Below are 15,987 nucleotides of genomic sequence, written 5' to 3'. Positions count from 1 at the left end.
CATATAAAACGCAGGCGATGAGAGCTTGCGCGGACAAGGAAGGCGCAGAAAAGAAACATTTCACAAAAGCGAATATAATGTTTTCGCATTCCCAGGAGTAAGCAGTTTTACGTGTCTCTGCCGAATTTTAGGAGTCGTACGTATCTGCTTTATCAGTTGTTGGGAGGCGTTGTCCTCCCCCGGTGAAGTTGATCGGGAGCTTCGTGTGGGAATACGTGGGAAAGCGGACGTTCCGAATACCCGCTGCTCTCGCATCGTACAGCCTCGCGTGTTGAAGGCTGTTGTGCACAGTCTGACATACTTAACCCGACCATTTCTAAAGCGGCTTTTCGCAGCTCCTCTGAAAGGCACCGGCGATGGCTGGTTGGTATGCTTTGAATGGCGCTGGCCTTTTCATTTCTTTTGAAAAGTTATGTCACCATAAACGTGCCTTGGTTGTTCGCGCTGAATTTCATGGAGGTGGTATAGCGCCATAAATCCTGTAGCAGTTCATGTAGAATATTTTACCCAGCATTCACGTGTCCGCACCATACATAAGACAAAGCAAAGAATATTCATGAACGAGCATTCACTCGGTCACACCTCAGAAGCTATGATAATGTATGAACATCGAAGTGCTCCTCACTGCGTTTCTGCTTGCAGGAACGAATCCAGCAACAGGAATGTATATGTTGCAGTGGCCGTCTGTTTGGCCATCCTCGTGGTCTTGATTATCGCAGTGCTTCTGCTCACAGGCAGCTCGTGTAAGTCATGCTTCCTCTGCTTTGTGAAAATGCAGCGGCGGGAGTGGCGGGCTATAGCTAACCGCGATTATTGCGCGAGCTTATAGGGTTTTTTCACGAAAACTGCACATGTCCTCAACAACCACTTGAGCTTGATGAGTAACCGTATTCTACCAGGTTCACTCCTGCTCGCTTGGTCCTATGCTGCACCTATTTGCGAGTCGAAATGTAGCAGCATAACATAGCAAGTGGGAGCGAGTCTGAAAGGCGTCATTATATCCTGCTCCCCCGTGATTAATATTTCTCATAACGTCATTGCATACTATTACGCGCCAAGGAGGCCTAGTGACTTTGACCTTGCGCTGCTAAGCCGAGGGCGCCGTACCAATCCCGGCCGCATTTCGATGGTGGCGAAAACGCCTGTGCGCTGTGCATTGCGTGTACGTTAAAGAACCCCAGGTGGTGAAAATTAATCCGGAGCCCCATACTACGGCATGCTACAGAATCATATTGTGGTTGTGGCACGAAAACACCAGACTGATTTTTACAACAAAGTCAACTCCTTCGAACCGATACAAAAACTGGCTTTAGAAATCTCATTATAGTCAATATTTAGACCACTCTTAATATCACCATCATTCTAATGTTAACGAGTTCAACGACCTTTAATAGAGATAAAAATAAACAGTTGGAACTATGCCAGTAAACCTTTACTCAGTCGTACGTAGAGCACAGTTGGCGTTTAGGCATTAGGAGGAGGAGGAGGAAATACCTTAATTGCGTGTCCTGCGAGTTGGTGGGGAGGGCCAAAGGACCCACCTAGGTGACGGCCAGGAAGGAGTTTGTGGGCCCCGCGGGTCCTCCGCCCGCTGGATGGCCCATTAAGCATTAGTAATAAAAAAAATTGCCGTCCACGCACTCCGTCCAGATGGCTAACCAGCGAAAGCGAAACGTGCAGCCCCGGTGTTTTATTACTGGGTTAATTCCGACAGTTCATTAAACGACGGCTTGGTAGGCTGCCGGATCTTCGGTACGCAACGGCTGCTTGAGCTCGGCTGTACGAGCCCGTTTTTCTGCAGCATCAGCACGACACGGCGTATACGAGCTCGTTCCCGGCTCTGATCGCGGCGTTGCTATTGAAAGGCTGCCTGCTGCTCATGAGTACGTATGACCCGTGGCCTACCCATTTCGGAGCCGGAGAGAAACTGCTGTGCGCGCTCGGCTGCGATAAAGGGCAACGACATCACTGCTGGCACAGCCAATCGCGTGCCTCTCTTTCTCTCTCCTTTTTTTTTCGCATGCGCATGGTGTTGCGTCGAAGGAGTTTTTTCGGCATACAAGCGACAGACGTACGAATGAATCGGCTAGCCATTTACAGCTTGGCTGTAAAATTTGGGCTGCAGCCACAGGGTAAGCGCGTGGGACTGAAAGTACACAGATGTCAAAACTTTGTTTGGAGCGGAGCGGTGTGTTATTGGTTGTAAAAGCAATAAACGGCGGTAAGTGAACGGCGGACCCGCCGACCATTACGAAACTCCCTTATGAGAAATTTCAGCGCAACTCTATACGTGTTTTTCTTTCGCGATATATTAGCTGGCGCATACAATCTGTCGCGTCCGGCACGTTATAAACGGCGCGAAGTGAGGGGTGAATGCCTAGCTAAACGACAGGGGGGATCGCGAGACGCAGCACGTCGGTGAGGCATGGGTGCGATTCACAGCAACCGCAGCAGCCACACCTCCACTCATGCAGCACTTCGTTTACATATATGTTATCGGTGCCGTCATCGGTGAACAGACTACCGGCGCTACTCTGGCGCCATCTCGTAGCTATCGTGGTCGCATAGCCAGTCTTGCGCGGCACTGTGCTTTACTTCTCAAGCTTTCGCCATACCCTACTCCTCCTTTATCTGCCTCATGGCTCTACTGCAGCCTCCTCCTCCACTTTCCTTCGCGCGCTTTCTTCGCTATCGCCGTCTTTCATCCCCCGCTGCGTTCCACGTTCGCTCTTTCGTCGTTCGCTTGGTTACGAGGGACGCCAGCGCCGACGCAGGAGCAGGCGAGGTGTGTTCTGAAAGCGACAGTCGGCACGATGTTACGAATTTAGTTTGTGGCACAACGCACCACTGGAACAGTCCTATCAAAAGTAAAAACTTTTGCCACGTAGCCACGTAGTGGCAAAGTGAATAGTGCTGCAGTATAAGCACGGCCTCCAAGATCCCGCAGCGCGCGCCTCTCGATCTTGGATGCCATGCTTGCAGCGAAGTGTGTAGTGAGCGATCCAGAAGTAACTATCACTTGAGCAGTATAGGAGTTCCGCTACGACTTGTAGCTGTCGATATCTATACAACGGGACACTTATCTAGGTACGCGAAGTCAACGGTTGGTACGACAGCATAAAAGCATAGCGACTAAGGAACAGTAAACTGTGCGAGTTGTTACTGCTTCATGTTATGTATTGTTTTTTCGTTCTGTATCATCTATAACGCTACCCTTAAGAGCATGACGACTACATATACCTTTATTTCTCTGTCTTTTCCCAACTCCAGCTTCTAAGGCGCAACACGCCGCCGGGGAAGGCGGTGAAGACAGTGACGCGACCAAGCAATCGCACTCGTACGGCGTGAACAAGGGCCCCGCGGGAAATACGGGGACTAACGGGGCCAGTAAGTGTGGGACCAAGTTTTCCTGCTAGTTTGAGACGATTAGTTGATCATTTACTCGTGAACAAACCGAGCAAAAAAATTATTCCCAGTAGTTACATCTTCAGCAACACACATTAGCAGTGGTGATCGTTAGGGTCGACATCCGCATTAGGCACGATTCGCCGTCCAGATATTAATGCAAAATTTCGGCGAAACCCATCTCTTGACGTGGATCAACGGTAATGCGTTTTGTATTGAATCAATATATCGACAGAACGCATTGCCACCGTCGAAAAGAGTTATGTATGAGGCGTTTGAGCAACGGGATTCCTCTTTCGCGCTTCCCGAAGAAAAATTGGCGCCATGTAGCGCTGCCGCGTTGAAAAGCGGCACATACTGTTCGCATTTTAGGCGCAGTTGTTAAAGCTTCGGGTTGCGGACATTCAGGAATCTTGTGATTCTCGTTCTGAATTCTGCTTAGCATCCAAGAAATTTAGGGGAATTCTGGGTTGTGAATCTGAAGTGTGTGGGGATGCGCGACCCTCGCGCCTCCCCTGATATCTTGTTTTCCCGCATAGCCCCCTTCTCCGTGCGGCGTCGCCGCGTGGGCCGCGGCGGTCGGAGTGGTACAAGCGCGGTGCGAGAGATGGCGCGAGTGTCGCGTCGCTGCGCGGTTACTTGGGTGCGGGAAAGACAAGGCGCTCTCTCTTGGGTTCGAGACAGCAAGCAGCACGGACGTGCCGTGCCGCGCATGCAGCGACCCTCTTTCCCGGCGGGTCGGCAAACAGCGCGGACATTTCGCGCGCGCGGCGACCGATGCTTCTGCGAGACCGCCTCGCGTGGCCGCCTTCGAACGCGCCACGATTCGCGTGACTATACAAGCGAACGACCAGGCGTTGGAATCCAGCATGGGGCGAACATATTCGCTCGCTTCCAGTCGCGGTGAGTCGGACTTCTAGATTTGTCGCGCGCCCATCGGCATGTTTTGTGGATAGCAACTCGGCTAGCAGGGATTGATCTATGAAAGGTGCAATAAATGCCCTTGTGATTGTTTGCACTACTGTGTTGTCGTTCCTTTGTCCCAAGAGCATGGAGGAGAACCCCAATCACCCCACAAGTGTCGTCGCGTGTATCGGGACTGGTCAACGTAGTAGGTCGGATGACGAGCGTCCCGCGGCGTTTGCACGTGGCGATCACAGTGTCTGGCGATATCATTGAGGCTGCCACACGTGAAACAGAACTGCCCGGTATCGTCCGTAGGCTTAAGATTCGCGGCTGCGATGGGTCGATGCCAAGCTACGGGCGTAGAAGCGACTGTCGTTGGGTACACTTGGCGAAACGGCAAGGAGGTTTGCAGTGAGTGCCATTTCGCTGCTTCGGCGTAACTCAGGGGCACGGCGACACTCTGCTGCTGGACGGACATCAGTAGGGCCTTAGCGATGTTTTCCTGAATAGCGTGACGGAGAGTCCGAGACGAATGCTTGGCCGCGGCGGCGGCTGGTGCTGCTGCTGCTCTTATGTCAGCCGCGGGTACTGGGTAGTAATACTTCTATCAAATCCTTGCGACAATACGGAAGCCGAACGAGGTACCTTGCTGTTGGTACGCTACCGCTGCTGTTGTGGCAGCTCCAGATGCTGAGCGATGGTGGACACGAGAGATATTTGACGAGCCGTCTCTTCACGGACGTCCGTTTTAGTTTGTGGGAAAATGTACAAGTGGTCAGGGTCGACTGCCAGCCCCGCAAGTGGGTCGTCGTGTTCGTAAGGACGTCGGGTCAAGTTCGTTGCTTTAGCAATTCATCATAAATCTGATGCAGCGCTACAAGTTCGGCCACGGTGAATCTCAAAACGCCGTCGTCGATAGCCTTCATTACGTCCTGAATTTTAGAAGATTTTGTCATTGAAGCGTCGGCACGCTTCCACAGGTCGACGACGTCGTCGGTATAACTTGTAAAAGTCTCACTAGAATGTTGCACCCGAGCGCGCAAACGTTGTTCGGCACGCGGCTTCCGGATGGCAGGGCGGCCGAAAACGCCTGAAGAACGACGCCTTCAAAGTGGACCAGGTCTGAAAGTCTGTTGAATGGTTTTTATACAAGTTCGCCAATCTGAGAGGTAAAATATGACGTTATGCGACTTCGCGGTGTCATCGATTGTGCCTGCTCACACTCTCGTAACACGTGAGCAAGTGCTCGACGTCGTGGTCACCTCCGCCACCGAACACACCGGGGATCTCTTCGGCTAAGCGCGCCAGAGCAAAGGACGGCTGGCGGCGGTGGCGTCTATGCGATGCATTGGAAGGCATGGTCGAGTGTAGCGTGTAGGATGGAAGTTCCAGAGTGCAGGAGTGGCATGGCTCCAGCACCTCCACCACTTATAAAGAGGCTTGTAAAGGGTTGTAAAGATGTGCGCCATGGACCCGGAAAGACCCGCAGCAAACAGCACTGGTTCAAGTCGAGCACTCCCACGCTCACTACGTTAAAGGTCCTGTTTTACGCCTGGGCCTCTCCTTTTCTCAAAGGGATATTTTTAATGTATTACCATCCCTTGGGTACTTCATGCACGTTTCGGAGGCTATCTATCTTTGTTTTATGTTTGTATCTAATCGTTTTGACGCCTATACCTATGTCACTGAACAGTCGCTGATAGAATGGGTAGCGTATCGGGCTGCATGCTGCGCTGGAATAATATGGTTCGAAACCAACTATCGGGCCAGCTTGGATCACTGGGTGTGTGCCAATGTGTGTGGCGCTCTTTGTTGAACGTCTTTGACGCCGACTCGGGTAAGTACGTACGTGCCACTGGGAATGCGCACTGGTACATTCCACTGGAACGGACACGTGGTCAAGATTATGTCTCAGATTTGCACAATGGCGTCTCTCATAGCTATCGAGCTTCTTTGAGATGGGAACATCACTCACTCAATCAATCAATCAATCAATCTTTATTGCAATAATTCACCGAGTACTCTTTGTAGCTGCAGAGTGGGGATCGCGTGTAGTCACGGAAAAGAATATTCCGTGCGCACTCGAATACGGCGCTTGGTTCGCATAGCATGGTGTAAGAGAGCTGAGAATACGCAACGGATACCAGCCGCTGAAGTACGACTCTGTAAAAAGCACCCGCACCCGGGACCATAGCTGCTCAGCAGCTGGCATGTGGACAGATTTCGTTGTAAACAATACCTTACAGGCATGAAGGAGTCTTCGAATCTCGTAAAATGGCATAGCATCCCATTCTGCAGCTTGCTGTAGAAGGCACAGACGTGACGTCAGGGATATCACATCGTCGTCTTGTTGATAAGTTTCACAAAATTGATACAGAGAAATCGAAACAACCTCTAGCTTCTGGGTTGAAATTAATTGAATTCTGGGGTATTGTGCGCAAAACGCAGGCTTCGATCATGAGACCCGTCGCAGTGGGGGACTCGGGAATAATTTGGCCTCTAGCTTTTTGCATTGCAGGCTGTAAGTACGGTGGTTGCGAGGCCGTCAGTGAGTATTTTCTACGTGTTTCGAGCTCTAGGTTCATTGCATTTGAGCTAGTGGGGTGCGCACTGGGCTTAGTGTATTGCTCCCAGCCGTCTTCTCACTATTTATCAACATTTCAGAGACGACGAAGGGGAAGACGACGAAAACACTCTCAACGGAAAAAAAGAGTAAGTTGCCTCGAGTTTCAAATGTGGCCTCGAAGGAATAAGCTGCGGAAATGCATATCAGTTCTTGCTATATCGCGAAACAAATCCAGTAACATGGCAGACAACACACTGAGAAGCTTTTATGCTACAAAACGTTACATCACGGTTCCATCCGTATACTTCGTGTCTCCTTTGTCATTCCTACTTTAAACACCGTTTTGTTGTGCTGTTACGAGAATTTTACTAAATCGTTCACAGTTGATAATACTCTTTGGCTACTTAAGCTGGAATTCTGGAATAGCAAGGCAATTGATGCGTGAGACATCAAAATGCATATTTAACTAAACAACGAAGTTTATTTTAAACAACTTTATCTATATTGTTACGAGCCACCTCCTTGGACAAACGAAGAAGATGACAGTCGGGACGCTGTGCGTGTTAAGCCATCTTGGCCATCCCTGTAAAGAGTCTGTTTTTAAATCGTGCTTCGTTTTCGTCTATCTGACGCCGCATCACACATTAGTGGAAGTGCGGGGTGCTCTCGCCCCAGGACAGAGCTTCGAAGCGGTCGGCGCTGCGGTGCAACCACCATGGCAGACCAGCCGGAATCTGCGTCTGCGCCGCGGACCACGATTGGTTTAGCCCACCCTCGAGACCCTGGAACGCTCAATGGGACCGATGACACCAACTTTGAGGAGTGGCTGACACAATACGAACGGGTGAGCGAACACATTCACTGGGACCTAACGGTCATGCTGGCCAATGAGGTCTTTTATCTGAGTGGAACGGCGAAGTTGTGGTATGACAATCGTGTGGCCGAACTTGAGCGCTGGGACACATTGAAGTAAAAGCTCCGTGATCTGTTCGGCAAGACCTACAGTCGCAATATCACTGCAAGGAAACCGCTGTCAATTGGAGCCCAAACGTCCACGGAGTCGTACCTGTCGCACATACAGGATGTGCTGGCACTGTGCCATAATGCTGACAGCTACAGGCCAGAGTCTGACAAGCTCGGCCACGTCCTGAGGGGGATAGCGGACGACGCATTCAATCTGCTCATGTGCAGAAATTGTGCTACCGTCGGTGCCGTGATCGAGGAATGCCAGCGCTTCGAGCAGGCCAAGAGTCGCCGTAGGGAACGACCATTCGCCCGGCTTTGCTTCGGAATCTCTTGCACTTCTCCTGATTCCATCTCATCGTGTAGGTCTTTCTGAAAAGCTTTTGTTGCGTTGCACCAGACCTTACAAAGTTTTACGGCAACTTGGCGACGTGAACTACGAGATCGTGCCACTGGATACTTCTCAACCATCTACCCTGTCATCTCGTGACGTCGTGTATGTATTCTGCTTGAAGCCTAGCTTTTCCACCACGTCTTCCTTGTGTAATTAGTCTGCGCCGAGACGGTGCTTCGACCGCCGGTGAGGTTAGGTGTTACGAACCACCTCCTTGGACTAACGAAGATGACGACGATGGCCGGGACGTTGCGCATGTTCAGCCATCTTGGCCGTCGCTGCAAAACGTCTGCTTATAAACTGTGCTTCGCTTTCATCTATTTAACGCCGCGTCACAATATATTAACTTCAGCACACAAAAATAAATAGTTGGAGCCGGTGAGTTTAGAAGGCTCGTTAGCTTAGCAGGAATCCTTAAGCTGAAATCAGTTTGGATATATTGATTTTCCAGTTACGTAGCAAAATGTATTGGCCTTCCAGTTAAATTGGCCCAGTACTGATTAGGACAGCGTTTTGTTGAATTGGTTAATCCCGCAACAGTTATTTAAAAGCAGTTTAGCGGGGCTTATCTCAAATCTCGTTTAATGATTCATTGCAAGTTAAGGGCATCGAGACCCACCGGCTTTAACTCCTGAATTAGAATATGGTCTATGAAGCGTTTACTTAATAAGTAAATTTGTGAAGCATATTTAATTACTCAACATTGCGTTTCACATTTTTGTTCTGATAGACTGAACCTTAACCCAGCTCGAGCGGCAGAATTGTGGTTTCTTTCAGGACAGATTTAAAAAGTCTGAACATTTGAATGAAGCAGTATAGATAAAATGTCAAAGGCGCATACTTTACATTTTTAGCTATGCATGTTGTCGGTTAAATTATGCAGTTGCACACGTCTAAGTATTATAGTTATTTAGTGACCATTCTATAGTATGTATCAAAATAGTTCTATAGCAGCAACTAGTTTTCGTCACCTGTCAACGCAGACAAACCCACTAATTTCCTCAGCAACGAACCTCTCTTTCTGTTCACACAATATCAGTTTTTTTTATAAAACGAAGCTGCGTAAATATATTACAGAAGTGAATAAAATAACTGCATACTAAATACTGTGCCTCTGATTTTCTATTACCACTGTAGAAACAGAGAGGACGCCGAAAACTAAGCGCTTGTATTGCTCTTCATCAGATTTCGTTTCGTCAAGCAGATGTTGGAACATACATCGTGCCTTAGTGCGCTTTATGTACCCTGTTTTGCAGTTGTGGTTTCTCCATTTATTCTTTTTGTGATTGACTCAACGAAACCTTGATTGTTTATGTACCAGTGTAAAGTGTCGACCTTCTCTCTTCTTCATTTTTCAATCGCCTTTTCCCAGTGCAGGTAGCCTCCCGGGCTCAGCCTGGTTAACCTCCCTGACTTCCTTATGCCTTTTCTCTCTCTCTCTCTCTCTGTGCATTTACTTCAGATGACTTTATGTTCCAATGTGTTTCAAATCATTTTGTTCCGAGCTGCTTTTAATGCATGTACATCACCTGATTTCACGTGTTTTTTTTTTTCGTGCTTGTTAGCTTTCTTTGGTTCCGTGGCGTGGTTTATTGTTTAGTTTTAGAGGGACATAAAAGAAAAATATTGTTTTCACCTAGATTCAAAGATTAGGCCTCTGTAATAAAACACTTGCCATTTGTAGCCAGAACTGAGCTTTTAAGCGAGAAAAGAAAATGGTAAATCATAGTAGCTTCACCTGCATAGGACTGCGGTATCGATCATCTGACATCAGCACTAGCTCATTTATATAAAGAGCGGTAGAGAGGTAGGTCGTCTGGGAATTACATCAACTAGTTTGTTTTGGTGCGGGCGATAAGTATTGAGGAGGAGCAACGGGATGTTCGGTGGAAATTTTCAGCGTGCTATACACCAGCACGCGAAAAACAATAATATAATTCAAGAGAAATAACTTGTCGATTATCTCTCTTAATTTTACCTTTAGTGTCCGCTTAAGCATGTATTTGTTCGTGCTGTAAGGACGTAGCTGCCACAGTTTACAGGCAGCAACACCGCCGATATACTGCACATAAAATTTTTTTTACCAAACGTTGCCTGTCCCTGGTATTGAGCTGATTTTCTAGTATCGAGGAAGACGACCCGCGCTAAGTTTCGTACCCCCTCCCCCCCAGAAAAATAAAATCAAGACATCGTTGTTTTTTTAAGTGTCATTTGTCATTGATAGGCTCTATAAATAACGCTGCATTTTGTTTTGTTTGGATCGTTTGGCAGGAAACTGATGCCAGATCTTTATCTGCTGGCTACACGCGAACATTGAAGATATTTGACAGTTAATGTGATCAGTGGAGTAAAAGATGCCAGCAGCAGAAGTTATCAGCAAGGCACACCGTTCAGTCAGTGCTGGTGCCTTGCTTGTTGTGTGATTATAGAAGCAGAAATGCAAACATCAAGGTTTTCTATTCATAAGTAGAGTTACGGAAATGTCTAATATACTGTCTGGTTTTCTTTTTCTTCCAAACAATATTTTTTGTAGTGACAACCAAAACGAAGCAAAGTAAGTCAGAACTTCCTTTTGTTTTCTGAAAGAGATTGCTTTTGTCTTGTTTGGAACTTAGAAGCTGCAGTTGCCTTTTCTTTTTGTACGCATGTGCACAAACGCATGTTGCACGTAACGCGCTAATTCAGATTTCAGTGCTTCACACCACCGGTGATTTGAGGTCACAGATCCAAGAACAATCGAATGAACATCTGGAAGTAGTTTTCAGAAGAGTTCACTCTCACTATATACTTGATCAACGCATGCAAAAATAGGGTCAGCGTTTACGCTGATTGCAGCATGCAGTGTGTTGTGGGTGAGTGATAGTGCTGGCAAGCCGCGTTGCGTCGGTTGCTCTTGGGTTTAGATGGGCAGCAGAGTTTGAGGATTGGGTCGAACGCAGACAGTGTTGGGTTGAGCGCTCGTGGCGCCGCAGTGTGGAAAATAGAAAGGTGCTTGAAAGCAAAAATAAATGAACCTCTTTTCTTACAAGTGAAAACACACAGAATGCATTTTTGAGCAAAAAGAGCAAACAATAAAATCTAAGAAACGTAATCACTGTGTTAGTACCGGTTAGTATTACGAATTAAGTGTGCGATTCTAAGCCAAGCAAAGCCGATCGAAGCCAAGTGCTCTTAGTTGGTGTTTTCTGTTACGCGCTGCGAAAAAGCTGCGAGTTCACCCGCGTGAAATGGCGAAAATCAGTCGAAGTAAACATAGTTTGCTCTGTGACCATCTGCTGCACGCCGTCGCTGTCACCCGCGAGGGTGGCCCGAGACGGCTTGGGGCCCCACGCTAGTTTTCGATTTTTGGGTCTTGAATTAACGCGAACGCAAGAACCCAAGACTGGCTTGGGTTCTGCGCATGCGCACTGGTGGCGCAGAATTTTCTTGGGGTCCCCAAGCCGCTTGGGCCCTCAATTCTAAAACTCTCTATTATCCGCCACGACTGACTTAGCACGAGCGCCGCAGGTGCGAGGCAGTCTTTCCGACACAGCGGTCGCCAAACCGGGCGTCAGTGCCCGCTGCTTCACCTATCTTACCGCGCCGGCAGCCAGCGTCCGAGCATAAACAAACTCGACCCCACTCCGCAATGCCGGCACGCCTAGGGACAAACGCCTACAACATGCGCTAAGAAACCTCCTTCGTAGTATGTAGGCAGAGTTATATATTCAAGGAGAAAAAGCCCCCAGATTTTCACTCTCGCGCCCGCTCTTAGTCGCGCCTGCGCACAAACGGCTGGCGATTCCTCAAATGAACGTCTCGTCGAAGGTCGCCGCCGCGTCGCGTCCGTGAAGCGTCTGGCACACGACACCGCGACGCATATGGCGTCTCAACAAATCGCTTCTGTTGCGGCGGTTGCCTCAAATGGCGCGCCGTCCAACCGAAACCCCTTACAGAGGAAGGCGGCATCATAGAGTTTCTCACTACATTACCTAGAGGGAAATCTGGCGCTGCTGCGCTGTGGTATGCATGGGAATGCCGGTATATTGTGACTTCGGATTGGCATCGTTCTCGTAGAGACAGGACACCTTGAAGACGCGCTTGGCAGGTACCGTTCCGTCTGTCACAATGATTCATTTTCTACTAAAGCAGGACGTGAAAAGCTGCTTTAGTTTTATTATTGTGCGAGAACATGTTTTGTTTAACTATGAGAACCTGTTATTGTGTGTACGACTACATGTTACGTAAAAGGTATCAGCGGGCCGCTAAAGTTGGAGGACAGACGACAAGGTTCGCGCTCGCTTTGAAACAGTTGGTCGTCTGTTTTTGCTTTTCTTCGCATGGTCATGCATCGTGGGTGAGTAAAGATGTAATATGCGTAAATGGAAACATTTTAAGAAGATTTTACTTTGAGAACGCGTTATTTGCGTAGCCATATCCACGTTTTAGACGAAGCCTCTTACAACACCAGCCAACACGAGCCTCGCAGACACATATACCGTCATTCCCATGACGGCATGGAGCCCCCTTAAGAAACTCCCATAGACGGTGGCGCCAGATTACCCTCTAGGTGTTATAGTGAGAAACTCTATGGGCGGCATGAATTTTAACGCGACAGCGTTAAGGAGCTCGTGTCGCAGAAAAGCCGGTGTCGTCGGCGTCGGCCCAGGCGTGCGGCGCTTGCTCAGGCGAACATTTCGTTGTCGCGCCGAATGCTGCGTTGCTCGACGCTCACCGCGTCCGATGCGGGGCGCGTAGTCGCTGCGCCGTAGCAAAGCCACCTTTCCACCTCTGTAGCACGCCGCAACCTTCGCTTCTCATTCCAACGAGCAGCTCTGTCTCCAGAAGGCATCTCACCTCGTGAGTGTCTAGCAGAGGCAAGCGCAGATGCTTATATACCGCCGCGACGCCGCGAGTTGGAGCCCCGTTTCTCTGTCGTGACGTCACGGTGTCACGTGGTATTGAAGGCGACACCGCCGCGCCTGAGGAGCTGGGTTGAGCTCTAGTATTATGCTTCGCATAAAAACAACTTGCGAGATGGGCTGGGTGGGAATCGAACCAGGGTCTCCGGAGTGTGAGACGGAGACGCTACCACTGGGCCACGAATTCGATGCTTCAAAGCGGTACAAAAGCGCCTCTAGTGAATGCGGTGTTGCCTTAGAAACGAGCTGTTTCTAAGGCTCAGGCGTGCGTCGCTTGCTCAGGCGCACATTTCGTTGCCGCGCCGAACGCTGCGTTGCTCGACGCTCACCGCGTCCGATGCGGGGCACGTAGTCGCTGCGCCGTAGCCCATTGTCTTACACCCCTTGGCGGGTCGACGGGAACGCTGTCGCGTTCCACTCTTGAAGCTTAAGCATCCTCCAATTTTTTCTGAAGCCATAACTTTCCCTAGCTCACCTGGTCTCTGGTATTTGCGATAGCGGAGCCACGCATAATTTTTTTTTTCAATATTTTTACCGGTACGGACTTTACACGAGGCAAATTTGTGGCTACTTGACTGAAGCGTCAAACTGCGCTCAGACTGCTGTGCAAATAAATGCAATCACTGGCGACAGACTATGAACACATTGACAGTGGCCGACGAACTTTTGGACATGGACTAGTGCCATCTTGTAGCGACTTGCGGGAATCAATCAAAACGCTAGTATGCGCAGGGCGTTCCGTGACTTCTGTTTTTTTTTTAATTTCATACTCCATAGTGGCTGTGGGGGCCTTAAACGATGGCTGGCCTCAAACCAGTAAATAAGGTATATTGTCTTTGTGCCGTCGAAACGGCGGGAATTGTTTCTGAAAAATACATTTCGAAAATCAGCTGAGGTTCGACACTTGCATACAGGATGAAGTGCGGCAGTGCAGACAACAGCAAAAGGCAGCAGCAATACAGCACAGCCACCCATTTCTAGTATGAAGAATTAGCATCTTTTGGGGGCGGGGGTGTGACGCAACCAGAACTTCGTATTGTGATAATTAGAATATTTTTTTGTTATTTTCTGTTTCTAATTTATCAAAGAAAGCATTGAGACAGAACTTGTGAGCCAGTACTCTATTGTAAGGCTCTCAAAGAAGTGAAGTATTCCTTCCCTATAGCTGCTACTTGTGTTTAGTCGGCTCTTATACTGTAGTGCGGGTACAACTTCTTGCAGAAACCTAGGGAATCACAAAGGAGCCTACTTCGAAAGGTAATGAGGCCTAACTAAATTCTGTCTCATACGGCCAACACACACATCACGGGAACGCAGCGGGCCATAATTATAAGGTGCAGTAGGTGAAAATATATACCATTAACAGCATCAATTTGAATTGTGGTCACGCTGCCAGTCTTACATGTTTGGAATCACCGGCTCGCGTTAGCTAATCCCCACGTGCTGTCAGACATTTCCCATTTTTGCCACCCCTACACAGCTTTAGGGAAATGCTCGCCAGGTCAAGCCCTTTGTGTGTTTCAGCCCAACCCTTCGGCATTTTTTGTAATGCGGCCCTATAAATTCCCGTGCATGCCATCGCATCTGAGGCATTCCAAGTGCCTGCTAAAGCTGGTTTTAAGTGACAGATCAAATTGCTAATTGGTCTGTGGAGGCGGGAATTACTGAAATCGAGCTATCATGATTTAGTTTATCACATACACGTCCTGCTCCACATGTGGAATGAATCAGCAGCCTGTTTGTTGTGTAATAATATTGCTCAAATACTACACAGGAACATTAGTAGAGCAGTTTTAACTAGCATTTATATCCCTACGAGTAAGATCGAACGACTCAGCCGTTATGCGACAGTTCGTTGCTCTTGGGTGACTGCATCACATTAGCTAAAGACGCACTGCGTGCACCGAAAGCACATGCCAGTGGTGGTAAGAAGGTCGACATTAGGCAAGCTGTTTCAAAATGAGCCATTACTCCATCATTCCGTACTTTTCCCTACAAATGAGGCTATGACTTTGCTCTTTCAACTTTTCATCCACTCTCGTTCCGTGACACCGCGGTAATGTGTCCACCATAAAGTACAACAGTTACCGCGACTTCCTTCTTTCATGCATTCTACACAGAGGCTGCATATTGTAATACACAGATACGAAGGTGACTACGGCGGTAGCAAATCGTATAGCAGCCAAGGCAAAACAACTTAGCGCCTATATCGTGTCGTTTACACGCGCATCCTACAAACTTCGCGCTTTCTTCATCGCTGAAATCTGTGTATACTGTCAGGGAGGCAAACAGTTTTCAGCGTTGGATCACAGTGATTTGTTGCGCTCACATGTGATAATAGTTTTCGCGGCACCATCGTGTTCTGGGAGTATACGAAACCAAAAAGATACGCACAGGCAGAGCTTACTGGCAAACCAAAAAAAGTACGTCTTATTTTTTACGCAAGGTATATACACACCGAGAATGTTGAGGTATGAGTTCTTCGTATAGACAATATAATTTGTGCAATGAAATCTAGGAAAGCTGAAACTGGAAAAATGACAAAGCATATGGTTTGTTATAAAATTGAATTCCTCCTAAAATTTTTGCTTGTAGATATAGCAATTTATCTTGAATTGGTATTTCCATTACTTGATAGGTTAGGAACCACACTACTTTTCTATACTGTTTAGAATGCTTCTTAGCGAATATATCATTACTAAACATATTGAAAATTGTTGGATGTGCGCTATCACTGTCAGATGCTGCGATGGTTGGCTTTCTTCTGACGTAAAGCCTGCAGCGCGATGATATGGCCACCATGTTTGACAACTCGGTCAAGATCGCTAGCACTTTCTCGCTTGCCCTGCGCT

At 48.3% G+C, this 15,987-nt stretch overlaps 1 protein-coding gene across 2 annotated transcripts in view; it reads left to right on the top strand.

Annotated features, from left to right (window-relative positions):
* The window catches only part of LOC135904971 (uncharacterized), a 103,011-nt gene that overhangs the window by 26,469 nt on the left and 60,555 nt on the right, over positions 1-15,987 (top strand). For both annotated transcript variants that reach the window (XM_065435961.2, XM_065435960.2), the window contains exons 5-8: positions 643-743; positions 3,271-3,387; positions 6,976-7,023; positions 10,768-10,788. In XM_065435961.2, coding sequence (XP_065292033.1) covers positions 643-743; positions 3,271-3,387; positions 6,976-7,023; positions 10,768-10,788 — 287 coding nt within the window. The remainder of the gene's footprint in view (positions 1-642; positions 744-3,270; positions 3,388-6,975; positions 7,024-10,767; positions 10,789-15,987) is intronic.

Source organism: Dermacentor albipictus, chromosome 6, assembly GCF_038994185.2.
Source record: "Dermacentor albipictus isolate Rhodes 1998 colony chromosome 6, USDA_Dalb.pri_finalv2, whole genome shotgun sequence".
In the NCBI taxonomy this organism is placed as follows: domain Eukaryota; kingdom Metazoa; phylum Arthropoda; class Arachnida; order Ixodida; family Ixodidae; genus Dermacentor; species Dermacentor albipictus.
This window is presented reverse-complemented; position numbering and strand designations above follow the sequence as displayed.